The sequence below is a fragment of the Oncorhynchus clarkii genome, chromosome 7 (genome assembly GCF_045791955.1).
Source record: "Oncorhynchus clarkii lewisi isolate Uvic-CL-2024 chromosome 7, UVic_Ocla_1.0, whole genome shotgun sequence".
NCBI lineage: Eukaryota > Metazoa > Chordata > Actinopteri > Salmoniformes > Salmonidae > Oncorhynchus > Oncorhynchus clarkii.
Window position 1 is genome coordinate 20,448,890 of NC_092153.1, and position 23,195 is coordinate 20,472,084.

At 45.8% G+C, this 23,195-nt stretch overlaps 1 protein-coding gene across 1 annotated transcript in view; it reads right to left on the minus strand.

Moving 5' to 3' along the window:
* LOC139413019 (cytoplasmic protein NCK2-like) overlaps positions 1-23,195 on the minus strand; it is a 64,726-nt gene that overhangs the window by 13,167 nt on the left and 28,364 nt on the right. The window contains exon 2 of the mRNA XM_071159990.1: positions 1,567-1,808. Within this exon, the coding sequence (XP_071016091.1) occupies positions 1,567-1,792 (226 nt within the window). The 5' untranslated portion in view covers positions 1,793-1,808. The remainder of the gene's footprint in view (positions 1-1,566; positions 1,809-23,195) is intronic.

A 23,195-nucleotide genomic window follows, 5' to 3' on the forward strand; every position in this document is an offset into this window, starting at 1 on the left:
TCAGAATAGCAATAGGTTTTCAATAGCGGAGATCTGTATTTGAACTAGCTGTCTGTCTCTCTGACATTTGCAACATTGTTTCAATATTGACATTTGATCTCCAGCTGTCCCATAGTAATGAACATGTCGGCGGGGTCGGGAGTCAGGACAAGACAGACAGGCAGCCTCTCAGCCAGTCGAAATCATGAATCAGCATCATTTTTATAGACAAATACAAACAAATGTCAACAGAGAACAGGTCAAACGAAACGTAGTGTTTACTGTGTTGTTGGCTAGCTCCTCTGAACAAGTGTCCTGATGAGAGAGCACATTTTCTATGCCAGGAAATTGTGCATCATTAGCTCATTGTTATGGATCTACCCAAATAAATGTCACTAGAAAACAGCTTAAACAAAGCAAATGCAGCTACTACGCTGTATTTCTCGATGCACTGTTTGACGTGACTGTAAGTTAACCGTAGTTGGCTAGCTAGCAAGGAAGGGATAATGCAAGTCAGTATGGCAATGGAACATTTACAACAAACAACTAGGTCTCTGTGTGTGTGTGTGTGTGTGTGTGTTTGTGTGTGTGTGTGTGTGTGTGTGTGTGTGTGTGTGTGTGTGTGTGTGTGTGTGTGTGTGTGTGCGTGCACTGGGAACAGGCAAACTGCAGGTTTTTTTAATTGCATTGTCTGTCAAAACCTCTGACAACTAGGCAAGGCAGTGGGAGAAATCCTCTTGGCTAGTTATCCTAATCTTTCAGTGCGACGTCTCATCTATCTTGTGCATTTCTGATGCAGGCGTCTATTCTTCACTGATAACATTGGATGGCAAGGTTCTGTCTCATCACAACGTCTAGTTCCCATTGCCTAGTATCACTCTTGAGTGTCGGCCATTATCTTGCCCTTTCGCGCCATTGGAAATGATCTCCAATTCTCTGCGAGTATGAACATCTTAGTTTCCACCAACGGAGATTAATTCATTAGCCTAATAAGGGTGAGAGTTCTACCCTATTATTCCACAGTGAGAATTACCAGAGATCAGCTAATCCTAGCTGTTGTCCATCCAAGAAAACCCCTGCACTTCATATTTAATTAGTCCTTACCTCCTCTGACCTTGGAAAAAGACGCTTCAATGCCTGAACAAAAGCTGCTTCAATACCGGAATTTCTCCTGATCGATCACACCAGCTTTCGCCTTGCCTGATAATGAATAGCCTAAGGGATGCCGTACAAAACAAACGTCTCCTGTATTAAACATACTGTTTACAAATCACCATCCTTGAGAAATCATTGCTAACTGGAGAGTGTAAGTGTGTGAGGTAGTCAAGCATTTAACAGTGTTTCATCCGCATTAATCACATGAGGTGAGACGCCTCTGTGGAGGCACCCCTAGAAAACAGCAGAGAAGAAAACACACACACACACACACTACTTAGCCCAATGTCGAGATTGTGTGTGCCGCACCGCCTCTGTGCACCCCTAGGAAACAGCAGAGAGATGCCCTGTCTTACACACACGTATATACACACACGCGCACACACACCCACCCACCCTCGTCCACCCACCTACACACTTAACCCAACTCACCGAGTGTGTCTTTGATGTTTTTCACCAGCGAGGCCTTCTTTAAGCTGTTTTTCCTCTCCACATAGTTAGAGGGGACGTAGCCGGTCCGGTTGGAGGTGTTCCTCACCTTCCACCACGTCTTGCTGTCATCCAGGAGCCACAGCCGCTCGTTTTTCCGGATGTCAAGTTCCTGTTCCTGCTGAGCCGAGTAGTCCCACTTGGCTATAACTATCACCTCCTCCGTCATTTTTCATGGAGTCCTTCTGGAACAGAGAGAGACACACAGAGAGACATACTGTTAGGGCAGGGTGGGGTTAACAGCAGGGCTGTGACGATGCCCTTATTGCAATATTTTTACATGGCAAAAACTCTTTAAAAACAATGTAAAATATTGTGTGCTATAGCTAGGAAAACGAGGCCCTTTAAAAATGATGTAAAATATTGTGTGCTATAGCTAGGAAAACAAGGCCCTTTAAAAACGATGTAAAATATTGTGTGCTATAGCTAGGAAAACAAGGCCCTTTAAAAACGATGTAAAATATTGTGTGCTATAGCTAGGAAAACAAGGCCCTTTAAAAACGATGTAAAATATTGTGAGCTATAGCTAGGAAAACAAGGCCTTTTAAAAACGATGTAAAATATTGTGAGCTATAGCTAGGAAAACGAGGCCCTATAAAAACGATGTAAAATATTGTGAGCTATAGCTAGGAAAACGAGGCCCTTTAAAAACGATGTAAAATATTGTGTGCTATAGCTAGGAAAACAAGGCCCTTTAAAAACGATGTAAAATATTGTGTGCTATAGCTAGGAAAACGAGGCCCTTTAAAAACGATGTAAAATATTGTGAGCTATAGCTAGGAAAACAAGGTCCTTTAAAAATGATGTAAAATATTGTGTGCTATAGCTAGGAAAACGAGGCCCTTTAAAAACGATGTAAAATATTGTGTGCTATAGCTAGGACAACAAGGCCCTTTAAAAACGATGTAAAATATTGTGAGCTATAGCTTGGAAAACAAGGCCCTTTAAAAACAATGTAAAATATTGTGTGCTATAGCTAGGAAAACGAGGCCCTTTAAAAACGATGTAAAATATTGTGTGCTATAGCTAGGAAAACAAGGCCCTTTAAAAACGATGTAAAATATTGTGTGCTATAGCTAGGAAAACGAGGCCCTTTAAAAATGATGTAAAATATTGTGTGCTATAGCTAGGAAAACAAGGCCCTTTAAAAACAATGTAAAATATTGTGTGCTATAGCTAGGAAAACAAGGCCCTTTAAAAACAATGTAAAATATTGTGTGCTATAGCTAGGAAAACAAGGCCCTTAAAAAACGATGTAAAATATTGTGAGCTATAGCTAGGAAAACAAGGCCCTTTAAAAACGATGTAAAATATTGTGAGCTATAGCTAGGAAAACAAGGCCCTATAAAAACAATGTAAAATATTGTGAGCTATAGCTAGGAAAACAAGGCCCTTTAAAAACGATGTAAAATATTGTGTGCTATAGCTAGGAAAACAAGGCCCTTTAAAAACGATGTCAAATATTGTGAGCTATAGCTTGGAAAACAAGGCCCTTTAAAAACAATGTAAAATATTGTGTGCTATAGCTAGGAAAACGAGGCCCTTTAAAAACGATGTAAAATATTGTGTGCTATAGCTAGGAAAACAAGGCCCTTTAAAAACGATGTAAAATATTGTGTGCTATAGCTAGGAAAACAAGGCCCTTTAAAAACGATGTAAAATATTGTGTGCTATAGCTAGGAAAACGAGGCCCTTTAAAAACGATGTAAAATATTGTGTGCTATAGCTAGGAAAACGAGGCCCTTTAAAAACGATGTAAAATATTGTGTGCTATAGCTAGGAAAACAAGGCCCTTTAAAAACGATGTAAAATATTGTGAGCTATAGCTTGGAAAACAAGGCCCTTTAAAAACAATGTAAAATATTGTGTGCTATAGCTAGGAAAACGAGGCCCTTTAAAAACGATGTAAAATATTGTGTGCTATAGCTAGGAAAACAAGGCCCTTTAAAAACGATGTAAAATATTGTGTGCTATAGCTAGGAAAACAAGGTCCTTTAAAAACGATGTAAAATATTGTGTGCTATAGCTAGGAAAACAAGGTCCTTTAAAAACGATGTAAAATATTGTGTGCTATAGCTAGGAAAACGAGGCACTTTAAAAAACGATGTAAAATATTGTGAGCTATAGCTAGGAAAACGAGGCCCTTTAAAAACGATGTAAAATATTGTGTGCTATAGCTAGGAAAACAAGGCCCTTTAAAAACAATGTAAAATATTGTGTGCTATAGCTAGGAAAACGAGGCCCTTTAAAAACGATGTAAAATATTGTGTGCTATAGCTAGGAAAACAAGGCCCTTTAAAAACGATGTAAAATATGAGCTATAGCTAGGAAAACAAGGCCCTTTAAAAACGATGTAAAATATTGTGTGCTATAGCTAGGAAAACAAGGTCCTTTAAAAACGATGTAAAATATTGTGTGCTATAGCTAGGAAAACGAGGCCCTTTAAAAACGATGTAAAATATTGTGAGCTATAGCTAGGAAAACGAGGCCCTTTAAAAACGATGTAAAATATTGTGTGCTATAGCTAGGAAAACAAGGCCCTTTAAAAACGATGTAAAATATGAGCTATAGCTAGGAAAACAAGGCCCTTTAAAAACGATGTAAAATATTGTGTACTATAGCTAGGAAAACAAGGCCCTTTAAAAACGATGTAAAATATTGTGTGCTATAGCTAGGAAAACAAGGCCCTTTAAAAACGATGTAAAATATTGTGAGCTATAGCTAGGAAAACAAGGCCCTTTAAAAACGATGTAAAATATTGTGTGCTATAGCTAGGAAAACAAGGCCCTTTAAAAACGATGTAAAATATTGTGTGCTATAGCTAGGAAAACAAGGCCCTTTAAAAACGATGTAAAATATTGTGTGCTATAGCTAGGAAAACAAGGCCCTTTAAAAACGATGTAAAATAAGTACATGCGACTCTGGATGATGACATGATGATGTTTGTTTACAATATTAGCTCTGTTTTCCTAAAGAAGTCAAATCCACTTTGTGTGTTGTTTCCTTGCCACGATACTAAGGAATTGTCCCTGCCCTAGTTAACAAGGCACTTGTTAAAAAATGGCACACACAGACGAACACCAGCAATACACACACATGAATAAAATTATGAGGTGAGCCGTTTCCGTGCAACCCTAGAAAAACACGAGAGAGAGAGAGAGAGAGAACGTTTCTCACACACACACACATTCACTCTGAAGCCATTCTCAGAGGGATGGTGCCATCCACCACTATGGTCTGTGTGTGTCTCAGACGGACTGTGTGCAGGCCTCGTCTTGGCACTCGCGTGTCTGTCACACAGCTGTTGTTGTAAGACATCTGGCAGAGCGGAGCCTCTCTGCCCTGTAATCCAGGTTGGCTGAGACCTACCGTGTGTGTGTGTGTGTGTGTGTGTGTGTGTGTGTGTGTGTGTGTGTGTGTGTGTGTGTGTGTGTGTGTGTGTGCATGCTTGCGTGCGTGTGTAAATGAGCATGTGTGACACTCAGGACTCGAGGTAAGTAATCAAAGGAACCACTAAGCTGGGAGTTCACGCTTTACTTCCAAACCACACGAGCCTCCTCTCCTTTTTACCAGCTTCTCTTATTCATCTTAAATGTACTGAATTATTCAGTGACACACTGAGCAGAGCACTGTTCTATGTTAAATGTGTCTATAAAACATGGCTTATGGAAAGAGGGAGAGAGGAAGGGAGAGAGAGAGAGAGAGAGAGAGAGAGAGAGAGAGAGAGAGGGAGGTAAGGCAGCCAGCACCTGCAGGCCTAATAAGGAATAGATCAAACAAATCCAGGAGATATCTAGTGCTGCTGCACACTGAGGGTAAACAACACAAGGACTGGTGTCTATTCATAGAGGGAGGGAGGGAGGGAGGGAGGGAGGGAGGGAGGGAGGGAGGGAGGGAGGGAGGGAGGGAGGGAGGGAGGGAGGGAGGGAGGGAAACAGAGTGAGATACCAAGATAGAGACATTAGGGACATGGGGGGGAAGTAAAAGAGATGAAAGGGGGAGTAGAAAAGTGAGAGAAAGAGAGAGAATGAGAAAGCCAGAGAGAGAGACAATATGGAGTGCTCTTTTACTGGATGGTGTCTCCAGCAAGACTGTGTGGTGTCTGAGAGATATTGCAGTGACAGGCCGTTTTTCCTTCCAGGGCCAGTCAGAGGTGCGCTCCCACATCGTCCTGACACCCTCCACGGGGATGAGGCTGTGAGCCAGCCGGCACCGGAGTCCCCAGCCCTCTCACCCATCACCCTTCCGCGGGACGGCCTCTTGACAAGTCGGAGGGGGCTGGGGGGTTCCAAGCGCCAAGCAAAAATGATAATGCACACACCTCAGAGCTGTCACACTAACCACTGGCCACTTCTCCGCCTGACTGAGACCGCCTTATTCACCGATCATACGGTCTTTCTTTTCAACGTGGAAGGACAGTTTCGCAGACCCAGATCAAACTCTTTGAATAAAAAGCACGCGCGCCTCGATTGAAAGTGCTCTTTAGTCTAAGAATAGGTTTAACCAGAAACAAGTATGTGGGGCTGCAAGGGCTGTCTCTTTACTGATTCGCTGTTATTTCTACAGCCCATTGAGATCGATATGACTCAGTAAGGCTACAAGTAAAGAACCTCAGTGACCCAGCAAGAGAAAGCCACTATTGTCTGAGAGTGATGATGTCACACGACTGGAATTCTTTCCTCTCTCATCCATGAGCGTAGGGCAGGAAGAGCCTGATAAAGGCTGTCAGTCTACTCTCATCAACTGGCAGGGTTAAAAACACAAACAAGTACATTCTTTTCAAGAAAAAGTTGCTTTTGTGCCTAATGCTGAAAACAGATATGCAAATTGCAAAGCCATAAAACATATTAACCTCAACGCATATTAAACCATTTTGATTGATTATACAGTTTCAGTTAGTCAACTTGACTTCTGTCTGATTGTACCCTAAGCTCCTTTTCTTAAAAAAAAACCTTGTAGGTTTTATCCCAAGCATTGGATGATTCCGTGGGAAAGTCAACCTAAGCATATACACTAAAGTTAGGCATTTCCAAACGAAACTACATTCACAATTATGCTTAAGGTCTATACGTTGCAGTTCACCATTTTTTTCATATAGCAGTTTAAAGAGGAAATTGCATGAATTTTGACCATTACAGGGCCAACTCTCAAAAAATGTTTTTTACAACTTTCGTATTTCATGGCTTTAATAAAGGGCTCACAGAGCTTGTTTTTCCACTCACAGCTGTCAGCCAGTGTTAGTTATGGATATGAGGTGTTCATGAAGCAATACAGAACAAATGTAAGTGTCTTGTTGTGTTCGCGTGTTCTACTGTCTTGTAAATATATGACATTATCGCGATACTTAGGTGCCTATATGATATGTATTGCAAATCTCACAATTCTATATGTATTGCGAGTCGATACTGCGATTTGATTGCGATTCCACAGTCCAAACATATTGTTCACCATATGTCTGCTGCAGACAAACAAGAGACAGGTAATGTAACGGTCATGAGAAAACAAGTGTGGCTCTCTATTTAAAAAAAGAAGATGGAGAACAAGCTATGAAGGAAAAACATTGTGGTTCAGGTCCAGTCAACTAGCGCAAAAAATAATATTGCGATAGTCAAAACGATACAATATATCGTCAAAAATATTCTCGATATGTAAGTGCATCAATTTCCCCCATCACTATTGATGTGATATCTTAACTTCCAAAGCTTTGGCATTCACCAGATTTAGTGTGCTGGTTCTGAGAAGTAGTCTTTAGACTTTTCCTGAAGCAATTGTTGAATTCTTGAAATTGTTGATATCTTGAAAATGTATGTGTTCTAGCTAAGATTCTCTTGCCAAATATAATATATGCTGAAGTGCATTTCTCCTACTTGGCAGTACTGTTTTTTAGACAGAAAGATGAGAAGAGTATTTATCAACAATCTGTTAAAAGCCCTGGAGTGACTTTTCAACTGAAAGCAACCCAAAATATAAAGACTTCATTCAGTGTCCAAAAAAGTGGATACAAATCATATTGATAAAGAGAAAAAAAGATAATGTATTAGGTTGTGGTGCCTGGCCTTGTACACTATATTCAGACTGCCTGTAATTATACAATCATGATGTATTATGCCTACTGCTGATTTTTTAAACCTCAAAATGACAAATGCGTTAAGATAGATTTTGAGCCAAGAAATCATTAAGATTTGATTGTCTATATAAGAGTTCCATAATGGCGGGCGTAACATCCCTAACAGAGGGCGTAACATCCATAACGGCGGGCGTAACATCCATAATGGAGGGCGTAACATCCATAACGGAGGGCGTAACATCCCAAACGGAGGGCGTAACATCCCTAACGGAGGGCGTAACATCCCTAACGGAGGGCGTAACATCCATAAAGGAGGGCGTAACATCCATAACGGAGGGCGTAACATCCATAACGGAGGGCGTAACATCCATAACGGAGGGCGTAACATCCATAACGGAGGGAGTAACATCCATAACGGCGGACGTAACATCCATAACGGAGGGCGTAACATCCATAACGGAGGGCGTAACATCCATAACGGAGGGCGTAACATCCATAACGGAGGGCGTAACATCCATAACGGAGAGCGGAACATCCATATCGGCGGGCGTAACATCCATAAAGGAGGACGTAACATCCATAACGGCGGACGTAACATCCATAACGGAGGGCGTAACATCCATAACGGAGGGCGTAACATCCATAACGGAGGGCGTAACATCCATAACGGAGAGCGGAACATCCATATCGGCGGGCGTAACATCCATAAAGGAGGACGTAACATCCATAACGGCGGGCGTAAAATCCATAACGGCGGGCATAACATCCCTAACGGCAGGTGTAACATCCATAACGAAGGGCGTAACATCCCTAACGGCGGACGTAACATCCATAACGGAGGGCGTAACATCCCTAACAGAGGGCGTAACATCCATAACGGTGGAAGTAACATCTATAACGGAGGGCGTAACATCCCTAACGGAGGGCGTAACATCCATAACGGCGGGCATAACATCAATAACGGAGGGCGTAACATCCATAACGGAGGGCGTAACATCCAAAACGGAGGGCGTAACATCCATAAAAGAGGGCGTAACATCCATAACGGAGGGCGTAACATCCATAACGGAGGGCGTAACATCCATAACGGCGGGCGTAACATCCATAACGGCGGACGTAACATCCCTAACGGTAGGTGTAACATCCATAACGAAGGGCGTAACATCCCTAACGGCGGACGTAACATCCCTAACGGAGGGCGTAACATCCATAACGGTGGAAGTAACATCTATAACGGAGGGCGTAACATCCCTAACGGAGGGCGTAACATCCATAACGGCGGGCATAACATCAATAACGGAGGGCGTAACATCCATAACGGAGGGCGTAACATCCCTAACGGAGGGCGTAACATCCATAAAGGAGGGCGTAACATCCATAACGGAGGGCGTAACATCCATAACGGAGGGCGTAACATCCATAACGGAGGGAGTAACATCCATAACGGCGGACTTAACATCCATAACGGAGGGCGTAACATCCATAACGGAGGGCGTAACATCCATAACGGAGGGCGTAACATCCATAACGGAGAGCGTAAAATCCATAACGGCGGGCGTAACATCCATAAAGGAGGGCGTAACATCCATAACGGAGGGCGTAACATCCCTAACGGAGGGCGTAACATCCATAACGGCGGGCATAACATCAATAACGGAGGGCGTAACATCCATAACGGAGGGCGTAACATCCCTAACGGAGGGCGTAACATCCATAAGAGGGCGTAACATCCATAACGGAGGGCGTAACATCCATAACGGAGGGCGTAACATCCATAACGGAGGGAGTAACATCCATAACGGCGGACTTAACATCCATAAAGGAGGGCGTAACATCCATAACGGCGGGCGTAAAATCCATAACGGCGGGCGTAACATCCCTAACGGCGGACGTAACATCCATAACGGAGGGCGTAACATCCCTAACGGAGGGCGTAACATCCCTAACGGAGGGCGTAACATCCATAACGGTGGAAGTAACATCTATAATGGAGGGCGTAACATCTCTAACGGAGGGCGTAACATCCCCAACGGAGGGCATAACATCCCTAACGGCGGGCGTAACATTAATAACGGCGGGCGTAACATTAATAACGGTGGACGTAACATCCATAACGGAGAGCGTAACATCCATAACGGCGGGCGTAACATCCATAACGAAGGGCGTAACATCCCTAACGGAGGGCGTAACATCCATAACGGTGGAAGTAACATCTATAACGGAGGGCGTAACATCCCTAACGGAGGGCGTAACATCCCCAACGGAGGGTGTACCATCCATAACGGAGTGCGTAACATCCATAACGGTGGGCGTAACATCCCTAACGGCGGGCGTAACATTAATAACGGCGGGCGTAACATCCATAACGGAGAGCGTAACATCCATAACGGCGGGCGTAACATCCCTAACGGAGGGCGTAACATCCATAACGGAGGGTGTAACATCCCTAACGGAGGGCGTAATATCCCCAACGGAGGGTGTAACATCCCTAACGGAGTGCGTAACATCCATAACGGTGGAAGTAACATCTATAACGGAGGGCGTAACATCCCTAACGGAGGGCGTAACATCCCTAACGGAGTGCGTAACATCCATAACGGCGGGCGTAACATCACTAACGGCGGGCGTAACATCCATAACGGCGGGCGTAACATCCCTAACGGCGGACGTAACATCCATAACGGAGGGCGTAACATCCCTAACGGAGGGCGTAACATCCCTAACGGAGGGCGTAACATCCATAACGGTGGAAGTAACATCTATAATGGAGGGCGTAACATCCATAACGGAGAGCGGAACATCCATATCGGCGGGCGTAACATCCATAAAGGAGGACGTAACATCCATAACGGCGGGCGTAAAATCCATAACGGCGGGCATAACATCCCTAACGGAGGTGTAACATCCATAACGAAGGGCGTAACATCCCTAACGGAGGGCGTAACATCCATAACGGAGGGGTAACATAACAGAGGGCGTAACATCCATAACGGAGGGCGTAACATCCATAACGGAGGGCGTAACATCCCTAACGGAGGGCGTAACATCCATAACGGAGGGCGTAACATCCATAACGGAGGGCGTAACATCCATAACGGAGGGCGTAACATCCATAACGGAGGGCGTAACATCCATAACGGAGGGCGTAACATCCATAACGGAGGGCGTAACATCCATAACGGAGGGCGTAACATCCATAACGGCGGGCGTAACATCCATAACGGCGGGCGTAACATCCCTAACGGCGGGCGTAACATCCATAACGAAGGGCGTAACATCCCTAACGGCGGACGTAACATCCCTAACGGAGGGCGTAACATCCATAACGGTGGAAGTAACATCTATAACGGAGGGCGTAACATCCCTAACGGAGGGCGTAACATCCATAACGGCGGGCATAACATCAATAACGGAGGGCGTAACATCCATAACGGAGGGCGTAACATCCCTAACGGAGGGCGTAACATCCATAACGGAGGGCGTAACATCCATAACGGGGGGCGTAACATCCATAACGGAGGGCGTAACATCCATAACGGAGGGCGTAACATCCATAACGGCGGAGGGCGTAACATCCATAACGGAGGGCGTAACATCCATAACGGAGGGCGTAACATCCATAACGGAGGGCGTAACATCCATAACGGAGGGCGTAACATCCATAACGGCGGGCGTAACATCCATAAAGGAGGGCGTAACATCCATAACGGAGGGCGTAACATCCCTAACGGAGGGCGTAACATCCATAACGGCGGGCATAACATCAATAACGGAGGGCGTAACATCCATAACGGAGGGCGTAACATCCCTAACGGAGGGCGTAACATCCATAAGGAGGGCGTAACATCCATAACGGAGGGCGTAACATCCATAACGGAGGGCGTAACATCCATAACGGAGGGAGGGCGTAACATCCATAACGGCGGACTTAACATCCATAACGGAGGGCGTAACATCCATAACGGAGGGCGTAACATCCATAACGGAGGGCGTAACATCCATAACGGAGAGCGTAACATCCATAACGGCGGGCGTAACATCCATAAAGGAGGGCGTAACATCCATAACGGCGGGCGTAACATCCATAACGGCGGGCGTAACATCCCTAACGGCGGACGTAACATCCATAACGGAGGGCGTAACATCCCTAACGGAGGGCGTAACATCCCTAACGGAGGGCGTAACATCCATAACGGTGGAAGTAACATCTATAATGGAGGGCGTAACATCCCTAACGGAGGGCGTAACATCCCCAACGGAGGGCGTAACATCCCTAACGGCGGGCGTAACATTAATAACGGCGGGCGTAACATTAATAACGGTGGACGTAACATCCATAACGGAGAGCGTAACATCCATAACGGCGGGCGTAACATCCATAACGAAGGGCGTAACATCCCTAACGGAGGGCGTAACATCCATAACGGTGGAAGTAACATCTATAACGGAGGGCGTAACATCCCTAACGGAGGGCGTAACATCCCCAACGGAGGGCGTACCATCCATAACGGAGTGCGTAACATCCATAACGGAGGGCGTAACATCCCTAACGGCGGGCGTAACATTAATAACGGCGGGCGTAACATCCATAACGGAGAGCGTAACATCCATAACGGCGGGCGTAACATCCATAACGGAGGGCGTAACATCCATAACGGAGGGCGTAACATCCATAACGGAGGGCGTAACATCCCTAACGGAGGGCGTAACATCCCTAACGGAGGGCGTAACATCCATAACGGTGGAAGTAACATCTATAACGGAGGGCGTAACATCCCTAACGGAGGGCGTAACATCCCTAACGGAGGGCGTAACATCCATAACGGAGGGCGTAACATCACTAACGGCGGGCGTAACATCCATAACGGCGGGCGTAACATCCCTAACGGCGGACGTAACATCCATAACGGAGGGCGTAACATCCCTAACGGAGGGCGTAACATCCATAACGGAGGGCGTAACATCCATAACGGTGGAAGTAACATCTATAATGGAGGGCGTGACATCCATAACGGCGGGCGTAACATCCATAAAGGAGGGCGTAACATCCATAACGGAGCGCGTAACATCCCTAACGGAGGGCGTAACATCCATAACGGCGGGCATAACATCAATAACGGAGGGCGTAACATCCATAACGGAGGGCGTAACATCCCTAACGGAGGGCGTAACATCCATAAAGGAGGGCGTAACATCCATAACGGAGGGCGTAACATCCATAACGGAGGGCGTAACATCCATAACGGAGGGCGTAACATCCATAACGGAGAGCGTAACATCCATAACGGCGGACGTAACATCCATAAAGGAGGGCGTAACATCCATAACGGCGGGCGTAACATCCATAACGGCGGGCGTAACATCCCTAACGGCGGACGTAACATCCATAACGGAGGGCGTAACATCCCTAACGGAGGGCGTAACATCCCTAACGAAGGGCGTAACATCCATAACGGTGGAAGTAACATCTATAATGGAGGGCGTAACATCCCTAACGGAGGGCGTAACATCCCCAACGGAGGGCGTAACATCCCTAACGGCGGGCGTAACATTAATAACGGCGGGCGTAACATCCATAACGGAGAGCGTAACATCCATAACGGCGGGCGTAACATCCATAACGAAGGGCGTAACATCCCTAACGGAGGGCGTAACATCCATGACGGTGGAAGTAACATCTATAACGGAGGGCGTACCATCCCTAACGGAGGGCGTAACATCCCCAACGGAGGGTGTAACATCCCTAACGGAGTGCGTAACATCCATAACGGTGGGCGTAACATCCCTAACGGCGGGCGTAACATTAATAACGGCGGGCGTAACATCCATAACGGAGAGCGCAACATCCATAACGGCGGGCGTAACATCACTAACGGAGGGCATAACATCCATAACGGTGGAAGTAACATCTATAACGGAGGGCGTAACATTCCCAACGGAGGGTGTAACATCCCTAACGGAGTGCGTAACATCCATAACGGTGGAAGTAACATCTATAACGGAGGGCGTAACATCCCTAACGGAGGGCGTAACATCCCTAACGGAGTGCGTAACATCCATAACGGCGGGCGTAACATCACTAACGGCGGGCGTAACATCCATAACGGCGGGCGTAACATCCATAACGGAGGGCGTAACATCCCTAACGGAGGGTGTAACATCCCTAACGGAGGGCGTAACATCCATAACGGAGGGCGTAACATCCCTAACGGCGGGCGTAGCATCCATAACAGAGGGCGTAACATCCCTAACGGAGGGCGTAACATCCCTAACGGAGGGAGTAACATCCATAACGGAGGGCGTAACATCCATAACGGAGGGCGTAACATCCATAACGGAGGGCGTAACATCCATAACGGAGAGCGTAACATCCATAACGGCGGGCGTAACATCCATAAAGGAGGGCGTAACATCCATAACGGAGGGCGTAACATCCCTAACGGAGGGCGTAACATCCATAACGGCGGGCATAACATCAATAACGGAGGGCGTAACATCCATAACGGAGGGCGTAACATCCCTAACGGAGGGCGTAACATTCATAAAGGAGGGCGTAACATCCATAACGGAGGGCGTAACATCCATAACGGAGGGCGTAACATCCATAACGGAGGGAGTAACATCCATAACGGCGGACTTAACATCAATAACGGAGGGCGTAACATCCATAACGGAGGGCGTAACATCCATAACGGAGGGCGTAACATCCATAACGGAGAGCGTAACATCCATAACGGCGGGGGTAACATCCATAAAGGAGGGCGTAACATCCATAACGGCGGGCGTAACATCCATAACGGCGGGCGTAACATCCCTAACGGCGGACGTAACATCCATAACGGAGGGCGTAACATCCCTAACGGAGGGCGTAACATCCCTAACGGAGGGCGTAACATCCATAACGGTGGACGTAACATCTATAATGGAGGGCGTAACATCCCTAACGGAGGGCGTAACATCCCTAACGGAGGGCGTAATATCCCCAACGGAGGGCGTAACATCCCTAACGGAGTGCGTAACATCCATAACGGTGGAAGTAACATCTATAACGGAGGGCGTAACATCCCTAACGGAGGGCGTAACATCCCTAACGGAGTGCGTAACATCCATAACGGCGGGCGTAACATCACTAACGGCGGGCGTAACATCCATAACGGCGGGCGTAACATCTCTAACGGAGGGTGTAACATCCATAACGGAGGGCGTAACATCCCTAACGGAGGGCGTAACATCCCTAACGGAGGGTGTAACATCCCTAACGGAGGGCGTAACATCCATAACGGAGGGCGTAACATCCCTAACGGAGGGTGTAACATCCCTAACGGAGGGCGTAACATCCATAACGGAGGGCGTAACATCCATAACGGCGGGCGTAACATCCCTAACGGCGGGCGTAGCATCCATAACAGAGGGCGTAACATCCCTAACGGAGGGCGTAACATCCCTAACGGAGGGCGTAACATCCCTAACGGAGGGCGTAACATCCCTAACGGAGTGCGTAACATCCATACCGGCGGGCGTAACATCCCTAACGGCGGGCGTAACATTAATAACGGCGGGCGTACCATCCATAACGGAGAGCGCAACATCCATAACGGCGGGCGTAACATCCCTAACGGAGGGCGTAACATCCCTAACGGAGGGCGTAACATCCCTAACGGAGTGCGTAACATCCATACCGGCGGGCGTAACATCCCTAACGGCGGGCGTAACATTAATAACGGCGGGCGTACCATCCATAACGGAGAGCGCAACATCCATAACGGCGGGCGTAACATCCCTAACGGAGGGCGTAACATCCATAACGGAGGGCGTAACATCCATAACGGAGGGCGTAACATCCATAACGGAGGGCGTAACATCCATAACGGAGGGCGTGTGTTCCATCACCACTCTGCTCTGTCTGCTCACACCCTGTTCAGCTCGGTGTGCAGTGGAAACGCCAGCATGGTGCCGTGGTAAGTTCTTCAAGAGATGTAATATTTCATAAAAGGGAAATAGAACATTGCTCACACCTTAAATCAGTCAAAACAGTTATGGTAGAGTATAGGAATCTGACAACATGGAGAAATAACTATAATGCATTTTCTTCTCAGAAGATGGAGACAAGCTGTCCGAGGCTTATTCAGGAGGGTTTGGAAGATCGCGACCTGCTCTGGCATCTCAGGAGAGAACTGAGACAGAAGGTCAAGATCTCAGCCTCATCTAAACACACACACACACACACACACACACACACACACACACACACAAAATCACTTTCTTATTGTGCATCTTGTGTATATAGTGCATTTCCACAAATATAATACTGAACTGAGAGGAAGGATAAAAAGGTATTATTTAAAGTTATTATTAAAGTCTTTAATAGATCATTAGGGCACAAAGCATGTATTAACCAATAACAGAGAGTGATTATGGAGGTCAGGAGAGTAGGGATTACCCTAGAGGGGATAGGATCAGGAGGCTGGGGAGGACGTGGACCAGTTTTCAGTGTAATTGCATAAATGTGCAGCAGGGTCGGAGCTGCCTGTAGAGAGAGATTCCTAACGAGTTTAACCAGGCCTAATTTAGCCAATTCCTTCATCTCCATCTCGCCTAGCTCTGTAATCCAATTTGAGGATCCTTTTCATTCGTCTGAGAACCAGGAGAGAAGGGGAGGAGAGGGGAGACTAAGAGAAAGATGGGGGGGTGAGAGAGAGGGTTGGGGTGAGTAATACAAAGGGAGCGAGAAAGAGAGGGGGCAGAAAGACAGAGGGAGAAAGAAAGAGTGATGTATTTCATTAGAGAAAGGAGGACAGGACCAGGAGAGAGACTGGAAGAGAGGTTCGTCACCATGCCACTGTATGCCTCAGTGTGAGAGCAGCAGAGTGCTATAAAGACAACCACCTCAAACAGGAAACCTGTAGACCCAGACGGGGATGCAGTGCAGAGCTTCCAGTCCCGACCTGATTAGAGGCTGTAGGAGCAGGCAGTGCAGAGCTTCCAGTCCCAACTGGATTAGAGGCTATAAGAGCAGGCAGTGCAGAGCTTCCAGTCCCGACTGGATTAGAGGCTATAGGAGCAGGCAGTGCAGAGCTTCCAATCCCGACTGGATTAGAGGCTATAGGAGCAGGCAGTGCAGAGCTTCCAGTCCCGACTGGATTAGAGGCTATAGGAGCAGGCAGTGCAGAGCTTCCAGTCCCGACTGGATTAGAGGTTATACAAGCAGGCAGAGCACACAGACGCCCAGTAAGGCACAGAGGCTCAGGACAGTTCCCAGTGCCAGCTGTGCTCTCTGCTCCCCCTTCAACCCCCCCTGCTGGCTGGGTGGCATGTCTCAGCTCACCTAGGCCTAACCAGCCCTGACAGCAGGGACCACTGCCAGGGTACCATGTCATGCCAGGCCAAGGGGAGGGCATGTGAGAAGTGTGGAACTAATAGACTAATTTTGTGTGTGTGTGTGTGTGTGTGTATGTGTGTGTGTCAGGGTTTCTGTAAACCTGTAATAGCAAAAAAATACAAAAGCTGATTTTTGGCACAAGCCAATTGTCCAGGAGAAGAAGAAAAAATCCCATTGTGAAAGAATGTTTTTTATCCTATTGATTGATGGAAATACCAGTCGATGTAAATACATTTGACTGGTCATGCTTAATGGTCTATAGGTACATTAGCATAATTTAGTGGTATTAAATTGGTGCGCGTGTACAGTATATTCGTTACGTTTCCCATTTATTTAATGCGTACGGATACAGAGTCTTTGAGCGGGAAATCTGTCAGACAGTGCGAGGCATCGGAGGGCAGGCTTCTTCAGCACGTCACACACCACTTTGCAATGAACTGGAGGGAGTATGCATTTTGAAAACATATACTTCATTGTTTGAAACCTGAACGTTTTCCTACATATTATGAGGCATGCCTTACCTTGCTTTAAAGTAGCCTAGCCAAAAATCTGACCATATCAGTGGAGGCAATTATTTTATATCAACTTTATTCCATTATCCAGTAGGCAAAGGCACAATCCTAGTTATATTAGCAACCCATGCTAGTTGTTGCACACTAGATCTACCCTCTTTCGAACGGATATTTTCATCTCGGTCACTTGACACTGCTTGCACGTGCGGTGCGCTTCTGACAATGGTGTTTTCCAGAAAAATATGATGCTTTGTGCGCATTGCTGCGCGTATAATGTATAGAAATAATAGTTTATCGCCATTTTAAGCTAAACGTTCTGATCTGTTGCATTTATGTCGCCTGGTTGTATGACTTTGGAATCTATCATCCTACAACTGTCCCAGAGTCTGTTTGGAATAGGCCATTTCTCTCTCAACAAACTGACCAATAGAATACGTCAACTTTTCTACTATGGGGGATAGTAGATTAAAATAGGCTTGTGATTTTGCAGTTTGTTACTCATCTCGTTGGCTGAGGAAAAGTAAATGTGGACAATTATTCTAAAATCTTCAAAGTGCACATCAGAATTTGGTAAGGAGGACCGCACATTGTTGAATCCTATAGACTCGCAGGTTCTGTTAATGTGAATTACAATAATCTCAATGTGATTCTGAGCACCGTGGGTGGACGCCCTAATCAGATTATGCACCCAATGCATATGAGTCCGGGTTTCCGGCCACATTTTCCTAACTGAAAACCCTGTTGTGTGTGACAGGAGACAGGTAGTCCCTAGGGTCCACTCTTCCTCAACCACTACATGAACTACTCTCATCCTCTGATCTCTAATAGGTATCCTACAGCAACCATGTCTGATGGGACGGGACACCAGAGTTGAAGTAGAGACTTCAAGCACACCATTACCCATCATACAGTTATACAGACATGTTTAACCTATTTGAAACATCTGCTATTGAGCCACCCATCAACCCCTGCAGACAGCCTAGAAGTCAGCTAAGCTTCTCTGGGCCTCTCTCAACACAAGGATGAATAACTCATGTCCTTGAGAGCCAGAGTCTGCTACCTTTCCTTATTGTCTTTGAATGAGTGCTACATTTACACTTTGCCTGGGAGCAACAAAAAAACAGGATTGTGGTCCTGGAGGACCTGTGCCTCTGTCTGAACAAACACTGGGCCTACAGCTAGTCTACACAGACCAGCAGAACAGAAGGATGAGACATGCAGAGCCAGAGCTGAACACAGCAGTAGCCCGAAAGGCGGCTTCCATTTTTATTACAGCAACATAATACTCAGAGCATGGTGTTCAGCAGCCAAAAAACACTGCACTGGGGGGGCAAAGAGAGGGATCATTCTACATCTGGAAAAGCGAGGGGGGGGGGGGGATGATAGAAAGAGGAAGAGAAAAATTGAGAAAAATATCCTCCATCCATAAATGTCCATTGAGCATGAGGGAAATGACATTTAGACAGGCTGAGTGTGCTGATGCCCAGACAGACAGAGTAATCCCCATCGTCATCATCGTAATAATAAATGCCCTTGGATATGTCAGCCTGGGATGTGATGAATTCATTTCGGCTCTGCTGTCCAGACCAGTCCACAATCCCGTTGAGGGGCTGATGTGTAGTTGTGTATCACTAATATAAAGACGCAGATGGTTAAGCTAGCAAAATGTGTGTAGATTACAAAATCAACACATCTGACACAACAGTTGAAGTCGGAAGTTTACACACACCTTAGCCAAATACATTTAAACTCAGTTTTTCACAATTCCTGACATTTAATCCAAGGAAAAAATCCCAGTTAGGATCACCACTTTATTTTAAGAATGTGAAATGTAAGAATAATAGTAGAGAGAATTATTTATTTTAGATTTTTTCTATTTCATCACATTCCCTGTGGGTCAGAAGTTTACATACACTCAATTAGTATTTGGTAGCATTGCCTTTAAAATTGTTTAACTTGGGTCAAACGTTTTGGGAAGCCTTCCACAAGCTTAAGTTGGGTTAATTTTGGCCCATTCCTCCTGACAGAGCTGGTGTAACTGAGTCAGGTTTGTAGGGCTCCTTGCTCGCACACGCTTTTCCAGTTCTGCCCACATATTTTCTATAGGATTGAGGTCAGGGCTTTGTGATGGCCACTCCAATACCTTGATTTTGTTGTCCTTGAGCTATTTTGCCACAACTTTGGAAGTATGCTTGGGGTCATTGTCCATTTGGAAGACCCATTTGCGACCAAGCTTTAACTTCCTGACTGATGTCTTGAGATGTTGCTTCAATATATCCGCATAATTATCCTCCCTCATGATTCCATCTATTTTGTGAAGTGCACCAATCCCTCCTACAGCAAAGCACCCCCACAACATGATGCGGCCACCCCCGTGCTTCAAGGTTGGGATGGTGTTCTTCGGCTTGCAAGCCTCCCCCTTTTTCCTCCAAACCTAATGATGGTCATTATGGCAAAACAATAATATTTTTGTTTCATCAGACCAGAGGACATTTCTCCAAAAAGTAAGATTTTTGTCCCCATGTGCAGTTGCAAACCATAGTCTGGCTTTTTTATGCCGGTTTTACAGCAGTGGCTTCTTCCTTGCTGAGCGGCCTTTCAGGTTACGTCATTATAGGACTCGTTTTACTGTGGATATACTGTAGATACTTTTGTACCCGTTTCCTCCAGCATCTTCACAAGGTCCTTTGCTGTTGTTCTGGGATTGATTTGCACTTTTCGCACCAAAGTATGTTCATCTCTAGGTGACAGAACACGTCTCCTTCCTGAGTGGTTTGACGGCTGCGTGGTCCCATGGTGTTTATACTTGCGTACTATTGTTTGTACAGATGAAGGTGGTACCTTCAAGCGTTTGGAATTTGCTCCCAAGGATGAACCAGACTTTTGGAGGTCTACAATTTATTTCTGAGGTCCTGGCTGATGTCTTTTGATTTTCCCATGATGTCAAACAAAGAGGCACTGAGTTTGAAGGTAGGCCTTGAAATACATCCACAGGTACACATCCAATTGACTCAAATGATGTCAATTAGCCTATCAGAAGCTTCTAAAGCCATGACATCAATTTCTGGAATTTTCCAAGCTGTTTAAAGGCACAGTCAACTTAATGTATGTAAACATATGACCCACTGGAATTGTGATACAGTGAATATAAGTGAAATAATCTGTCTGTAAACAATTGTTGGAAAAATTATTTGTGTCATGCACAAAGTAGATGTCCTAACCGACTTGTCCAAACTATAGTTTGTTAACAAGAAATTTGTGGAGTGGTTGAAAAATGAGTTTTACATAAACTTCCGACTTCAACTGTACATCCCTCCAATTTGAAAAATAAAGATGAAGGCCTACAAATTATCAAAATGTTGCTTCTTCAAGGCAAAGAGGGAGGGGACGACAACCCTACGTGAGTGGAATCAGCTGCTAGCCTACAAGTAAACTACCATTTACACAAACAGAACTTGGACCGTACCAAAAACTGTCTCGATAAAAGGTTTGCTGATTTGGCTTTAAGTCTGCGTATTCTTGCTGTGCAGGCCACAGTAGTAGAATGGTGTGCACTAGCTTGTGGCTCCCCAGTCTAGGAGAGATACAGAGAGCCGGGTTTAGCCATTCTCTGGTTCACAGAGGAGCAGAGAGACTGGTCCACTCTGGTGTGCTGCTGCTGTAGGCTTAATTGTAGGTATGAGGGGTAAGTGTGTGCAGACTGTGATGTTCAGCACATGAATACGGTTGTTGGTATGAGTGTCAACAGACAAAATAAGTACTCTGGGAAGGGCCCCGAGTCAGACCTACATCACCATTCATGTAGGCAAGTCCACTAAAAACATACCCTCACATCCCGAAGTACCGTACTCTAGGGACATACCTGCTAACGTAGGGAAGGCTAGTCTTGGACACGCACATGGACACGCACATGGACACACACACACACACACACACACATAGATCCAGGCACTGGTGGAGGTGTTGAGTGGTTCATTACTTTGTGCAGATGGGTCTGCTGCTCTCTGAGCCAGAGACTACTCCACCACTGAGAGACTCAGTGAAGCATTAGACCGGGTCTTATTGGACAGGGAAACGCATTCTCCATTGTTCTCACATGGTTGAGGTTGAAACTCTATAGGCTCTTCTGGATTGATGTCATACTACAGATTTAAAAATGGTTGTTTTATATTCGACATTCATGTGAACACAAATTTAAGTGCAGGCTATTTCTGTGCTGGCTTACAGTGACTGAACTGGGAACCGTCCCTATACTCACTGCTGCACCATGTGCTCTGCTCCCAAACTGCACTTCTCTAAGAGAGGCAGATGAGCGGTTGTGTTTAGACTCAGAGCAGTTTTGACCTGCTAAAATCACTACATTTCCCCATGCAGTTGAGACCCGGAGACCAGCCAGTTTTAAAGAATGAGGAATAAGTAATGTGATGATACAACACTATTCAGTTCCACTCAGCCCACAGTACCATGCTGAATGGCTTTTTTAAAAAGGTCAACGTTTTTAATACAGCTCCTCTCTTTCTCTCTCCCTCCCTCTCCTCACCGCGCAGCAATTTCTTAATTGAAGTGAGGTTCGGTTTGGCTTTTATAACCCATAAATGTCTCTGAGCGCTCCCATTTGCCTTACTCAGTTGTAGCCTATTAAAGATATGGATCTCACTACCAGCTGTAATGGGAAGGTATTATCTGTTCTCGGTTCACGCCGACTCTCTTTGAATTTCTAAAGCCTGTCCTTGAATAAGAGGAAGGCCAAAGACTGAAAATTAACCAATGATGTATGGTTTGATTCTAATGGTTATTTTTGTATTAATCATTTTCCTTTAGGGGCTACATTGTGGTGTTTTGTAATATTAGTTTGTCGAGGCTGTTTGATCAGACACAGCCAACATATCTCAACACTAGGCTGGTTCAAGAGGATTTAAAAAAAAAATTTTAACTCGGCAATCGAACCAGAGTCTGTAGTGACACCTTTAGCACTGAGTTGCAGTGCCTTAGATCGCTGCGCCCCTCGCAGACTGACAACTGTTTTTGTTGCTGTTTAGTAACCCTGTCTATCTGCTGGTGCCTGCCTGGTTAGCACTGGTCTGTAGAGGCTGTTTGTGTTATGACAGCTCCCATGGTGCTCTCTGGACCGGAGGTCACCGAGGTCATGTTTCTGACTTCCTGTGTGCAGAGGTCCGCTTGTATTGCTGCCACGGTCACTTCCTGTCTCCCCAGGGCCGTCTTCTCCCCTCCTCCAATGAATCCCTACTTCCCTCCAGGGTCAAGTCTTTCCCAGCAGCTGGTTCATGGCAGTCAGGTGTCACATGGTTGACCCTGGGCCAAGAGAGCACAGTGCAAACTGACACCACAGCACTGTTTACACAGGCAGCCCAACTTGGATATATTTTTTGGGGGTCTTTTGACCAATCACATCATATCAGATATTTTAAGAGCTCATCTGATTGGTGAAATGACCAAATCAGTAAAAAATAAATAATAATATTGAAAAAATAAAAAAGGATCAGAATTGGGCTGCCTGTCTAAACTCAGACCACTATAGTATCAGAAGACAGACCAGAAGAGGCTGGCTGACACACATTGGCTGCTATAGGGCCAGGCCTATCTCATGTTGGCA